The 5,873-nt window shown below is 37.2% G+C and overlaps 1 protein-coding gene across 1 annotated transcript in view; it reads left to right on the top strand.

The window, feature by feature from the left end:
- Window positions 1–5,600, top strand: part of LOC122553574 (protein AHNAK2-like) — a 108,959-nt gene extending 103,359 nt beyond the window's left edge. Inside the window, exons 8-9 of the mRNA XM_043697590.1 lie at window positions 19–1,929; window positions 3,056–5,600. Of these exons, the coding sequence (XP_043553525.1) occupies window positions 19–1,929; window positions 3,056–4,107 (2,963 nt within the window). The 3' untranslated portion in view covers window positions 4,108–5,600. The remainder of the gene's footprint in view (window positions 1–18; window positions 1,930–3,055) is intronic.
- Window positions 5,601–5,873: the final 273 nt, after the last annotated feature.

The raw sequence follows: 5,873 nt of genomic DNA, 5'->3' as shown, positions 1-5,873 counted from the left end.
TGAGTGTGAGCAAGCCAGATGTTGATATTTCAGTTCAAAAACCAGAGATAGACATTAAAGGTCCTAAAATTGACGTAGAAACTCCAAAACCTGAAGGTGATCTGCAGGCACCGGATGTTGACATTGAAGTTAAAGGGGGAAAAATGAAACTGCCCAAATTCAAAACTCCCAAATTTGGATTTTCCACTCCCGATATAAAAGCTCCAAAAGTGGACCTGAATGTAGATCTCCCCAAAGTTGATGTCTCACTAGAGAAACCTGAGGTGGATATCAAAGTACCGAGTGTCGATTTCACAGCAGGCAAGATGGAAGGTGATCTTTGTGTTGGGAAGATGGACATCAAAGGGCCTGATGTCGGTCTAAAACTGCCTGAAGTGGAAAAACCAAAATTCGATGTTGAAATGCCAAAAGTGAAAGGGATGTTGGATGTCGATGTGTCCATGCGTCAACCTAAAATTGATGTTTCAGCTCCAGGAATGTCAGTGGACATTAAAGCTCCATCAGCTGACGTTCAGTTGTCAGCAGTTGATGTAGATTTAGTCTCAGCAGGTCTGAAGGGGAAAGGTGAGGGTGCAAAGTTGAAAATGCCATCCATGAAAATGCCATCATTTGGTATTTCTCTTCCAAAGTTCAAAGAACCTGACATTGATGTGAGTGTGAGCAAGCCAGATGTTGATATTTCAGTTGAAAAACCAGAGGTACATATTCACCATTCCAAAATTGATGCTGGAGCTCCAGAAGTTGAAACTGACTTGCCGGCACCAGATGTTGAGATTGATGGAAAAAGAGGAAAAATAATGTTTCCAAAATTCAAACTTCCAAAACTTGGATTTTCTGCTCATGATAAACATACTGCCCAGAAGGATTTTGAAGGAAATCTCCCTGAGGTTGATGTCTCACTTTCAAAAGCTGATGTGGATATCAAATTAACAAATGCAGATATCAAGCCAGCCAAACTGGGAAGTGATCTTAATATTGGGGGCATTGATCTGAAAGGTCCTAATGTCAGTCTAAAAATGCCTGAAAATGAGAAACCTGCAATTAATATTGAAATGCCAAAAATGAAAGGGAAGGTGGCTGTTGATGTGTCCATGCCTAAACCTGAACTTGCCGTTTCATCTCCAGGAATGTCAGTGGACATTAACACTCCATCAACTGGCATTGATTTGCCAATAGTTGATGTGGATTTAGATTCAGCAGATCCAAAGGTGAAAGATGATGGTGCAAGGTTGGAATTTCCACCTGTGAAAATACCTTCTTTCGGCGTATCTCTTCCAAAATGCACAGGCCCTGAAGTTGATATGACTGTGAGCAAGCCAGGTGTCAATATTTCAGTTGAAAAACGAGAGATAGATATTGAAAGACTGAAAGTCGATGTGGGTGCTCCAGAATGTGAAGGTGGTGTAGAGGCAGGTGATGTCACCATTGCAGGGAAAGGAGAAAAATTTTACATACCAAAATTTAAAGCAATAAAGTTTGGAGTTTCAACATCTGGAATGAAATCTTCTAATACGAATGCTGATATTAGTGTTGCTCCAGTTGACATCCCAATTTCAAAAACTGATCTTGTTCAGAATGAGCCAAGCATCGATGTGAAAGCAGGAACAGTAGAAGGTCAGCGCAATGTCGCACCTTTTGATTTCAAGCATGTTGATGCCCATCTGAAAATGCCTGAGATTCAATGTTCACAAATCAGTACTGGTGATCCAGAAACAAAAGGGAAAATTGATGCTGATACATTGATGCCCAAGACTCAACTTGATGTTTCAGCTCCTGAAATGTCAGTGGGCACTAAAGCTCCAGCACTATTTTCAGTTTCATTTTCGAAGTTTAAATTTCCAGATGTCGACTTTACATCAGAAACAAAAGAGAAAGATGTATCACTAACTGAAGATTCTGATTTTCCCAAGGCTCTAACAAAAGAATCAGGTACTGTTATTAATGTAATGACATTTGATATTCAAGTTTCTAATATTGTAGGAGGTTATTTGGTCATACAATAACTCTGGCTCAATTTGAAATATTTAAGCTAACATATCTGGGATGGTGGAATTTTTCTTGGCAGGCTGACCTCCCTTTGAACACCAAGCAGAATAAAATTGAATGTGGTGTAAAACTGATTGCACGCACTCTCACGGTCAGTGTTCCCCTGCCTCCGACCACCTGTAATTCAGAAAGTCATTTCATCCCAAAACTGGATTACATTTGATGATGGATAAAATTTTAGATAACACATTAAATTATCATAAAATTGATATTAATTTAGAAATATTAAGCTCTGCATGGCTGGCAGATGAATTAGCACCAGAGATGTTGATATGGGTTTGGCCTCAGAATGCTTTGAAGTAGATACGATGAAAGAAATTTGTACATGAAACATTCAGAACATTATGTTCAACAATCATTGTTAACTATATAATAGTGCTAAACAAACTGGAGTCATTAGAAGCCACACAAATGAATCTGAGAAGAAAATGTGATTTCAGTAATGCATGGGAATGTTTCTGAAACTGGGATTCATTCCTCTAGGACCAGATCATTGAGCCTTAGCAAAGAATTTGAACCATTTCTCGAGTTTATCAGTTTTATTATGATCTGGGCAAAATTTAATGCTGTTCTGAAATAATCAATATCACAATCAGTTATTTACAAATTTGCTGACAATGTAACTAAACAGAAGACACACACTAAAGCATTAGTGAAAGAATTGCTTGAGAAAGAAGGCGGAAAGCATTGGTCAACCATAAATCTACCTACAATAAAGTGCACACAGTGAAAATTAAATAGCATGCAGAAGGATAACGTTCAATGTAATAGCCTAGATTTATAACAAAACAAAAAAACTGTGGGTGCTGGAGATGTGATATAAAAACAGAAATTGTTGGTGAAACTCGGCAGGTCTGGTAGCACCAGTCTAGATGTTCTAATGTCCATTCACATTGAACAGAAAGCAGTATTAAAACTATGTGGGGTAGAATTGAATATTGATCAGAAAAATTGTGAAGTTAAACTTAAATTCCTTGATGTTCTTTGTTTCTTATATTTGACATTTCAGGTCAATCAGTTCAAGGAAAGTCTTGTGAGCATTCAAATAAAACAGCTCCTGAACTGAAAGGTCAAGGGGGTGCTGAACTGACAACAACAGATGAAAGTTCTCCATCAAAGGGGAGGAAAAGTTGGTTTAAATTTCCAAAAATTAACTTTACCTCACCATGGAAGAAAGGAAAAGCCGCTGATGATGAAAAACAAACTGCACATGAAATTCCAACTTCTAGCACAGAACCAGTGACTGATGTGAAATCTGATGGCCAGGATTTTTTACCTACAGATGAAGTATCACCAGCAACTATGCCTACATCAAAAGAAGTAGTGGTTGAGGATACTGATGATGGCACAACTCAAATAGTAACAATGAAATCTAAAGACCTTGATACCATAGCCGGAGGCGCATACGTGGTAACACCCAGTCAAGTTGTGACATCAACCGCCAGAACTGAGCTTGCCTTGCTGGAATCAGGTGATTTCAGGATAAATGTCCAGTCAACCAAAACAAGTAAACCAGAACCTTCTCATCAAGGCCATGTTCCAATCTGTGAAACTTCATCTGAGCCTCATCAAGTTATTCTGACTGGAACCAAAATTACAAAATCAAATGATAAACAAAGCACCCCAAAACCAGGAATCCTTCAAAGTTTTAACCTACCAATATCCCCACCACCTGAAGGCCCAACACACACACATCCAACAGAACATTCCACAGTTGTCACCAAAGAATCGCTCATTAAAGAACAAGCTACCAGTGGGACAGCTGAATTGTCTGAATTCCACTTTCCCAAATCAGATGACACTGTATCTGCCACCCTTACTAAGAAATATACCAAAACAGGAGGAACTGTAGTTGTCTTAACTGAGCGTTCCGTAATACAAAGAGATATCGCTCCTGGAGCAATGGCTACTGATGATACATCGGCTGTTTTTGCAAGAATGGGAGAAATGATTCAAAGTGAACAAAAACAGTTCTTTGAAATATCTCAACCTACATCTGCTTCCATCTCTATAAGCAAGTCTGAGACAAAAGAAATTAAAAACACAACAACTAAGGAATAAACATGCATGGACAGCTTTGTTCATAATGGTGATATGATGCTTTTACACAAAGATTACCTGTGCTGTTTCCTGTATTTAACTAAATAACTACTTGATTATTCCATGCAAGAGAGGTATTTTACAGAGCAATAAGGATATTTCATTTTGCACTGAGTGTTAAAGATCACAATTTCAAACTATGATGACATTTGCTTCAATAGCAACAAATTCAGAATTAAAAATAAAATTCAGTAAATTATACATCATTTTGCATATTTTTGTCTATAGGTTGCTGAAAGTTATGCTTGATACAAATATAATGGGGACAACATTCATGTCTTTAAGTCACTATTTGGTGGCGCACACCTTACCTATGGTTTTCAGTCAGATGAGAATGGTAACTTTATGTCTTCACATAACTTAATCCTTTCTGAATAATCATTTGCATAGTTAGTATCATTAAACTTAAGTGTTAATAAGGATTACAATCTCAATATGATTTGTACATTCAAGTTTTTAGGCAGAGATAACTGAAATATGAATAAAGAGTAAATATGAAAGAATTAAGATTTTATCAGAAAAGAACCTTAAACGTCGACAATCCATCTCCAATGAAAAGCACTTTTAACTTCAATTATCAGCAAGTTCGAAACAAGTAACATTTAAGAAATATGCCACACTGCGTGGTATAGTATAAGACATACCATAATAAACTATTCTTGACCTTATCAAGCTAAGTTACAATAATGGTCAGGAAGGGAATACCTTCAGCCTAAAGAAAGCATCCATTGCCAGCATCAAACATTTTCAGCTGCGGAGATACTTTTTCCACTCAATTAACCTCAGCATTTAGAAACATATATCACAGTGCACCGGTAATATATTTTGATTTTTGTCATTATTTATCATTGGGCCTATCTAAGTGACATTGTCAATTGTTGTCAATTTAGGAGTAATTTCCTGCTTTTGCCCCAAGACCACTAGAATTCATTTCATATAGAATTCTTATAACCAGAAGGTAGAAGACACTTTCATCACGTCTGTCTTGAATCCAGGTCTCAGAGGGGGCTTAATCCACTGCACTGCTCAATTTGTACAACATAATATTTCTCCAACAATTATCATGGGCTTTATGCCATTGATGTAGTTCTTGTTATACATGATGTCATAAAACACATTTAAAGCACGCACGTGAAAAACACACAGTAAAAATGCCACAAATAAGGATTCATCACTCAAGTAGTTAAATTCAAAATGGCAATCAAGCTCAGTATATGGAATTCTAATGTGTTTCTTCTCCTGGAAATGGTAAAAAAATGTGTCCAAATATGTGTGAATAATTTTGCTGTAAATATGATTAACTGAAATTTGCAATCTGGAAGCTGCTGTTGATTCATGCCACAATTACTGTGGAGTATTACACATATGGAATATTGATTTTGCTTTGCTAAGTTTTCTTACAATTGCTAACTTTGTGTATGTATCATCAATAAAATATCCGTTTAGACATAAAATTTGGAAGATTGCTTTGTATGGTTGAAGAGATAACTCTGCACAGAATGTTAACAAATCCGATGGTTTGAGAATGCAAGATTGTGGTTTTGGGTTGTAGGGGTGCTGGGGTGCCAACAGCTTGTTAGCAATCTGTTTGTCGGTGGAGTGACCTTTGCTATTTAACTCATAAATATCACTGCCTGGTTTAGCATACGGCCCCTGAGTCCAAGCATATTGATGACCCATACCTAAGAAAAAATGTTCCTTCTGTTTCAAGAGGATACGATGAGGAT

Source organism: Chiloscyllium plagiosum, chromosome 10 (assembly GCF_004010195.1).
Source record: "Chiloscyllium plagiosum isolate BGI_BamShark_2017 chromosome 10, ASM401019v2, whole genome shotgun sequence".
Lineage (NCBI taxonomy): Eukaryota > Metazoa > Chordata > Chondrichthyes > Orectolobiformes > Hemiscylliidae > Chiloscyllium > Chiloscyllium plagiosum.
This window is presented reverse-complemented; position numbering and strand designations above follow the sequence as displayed.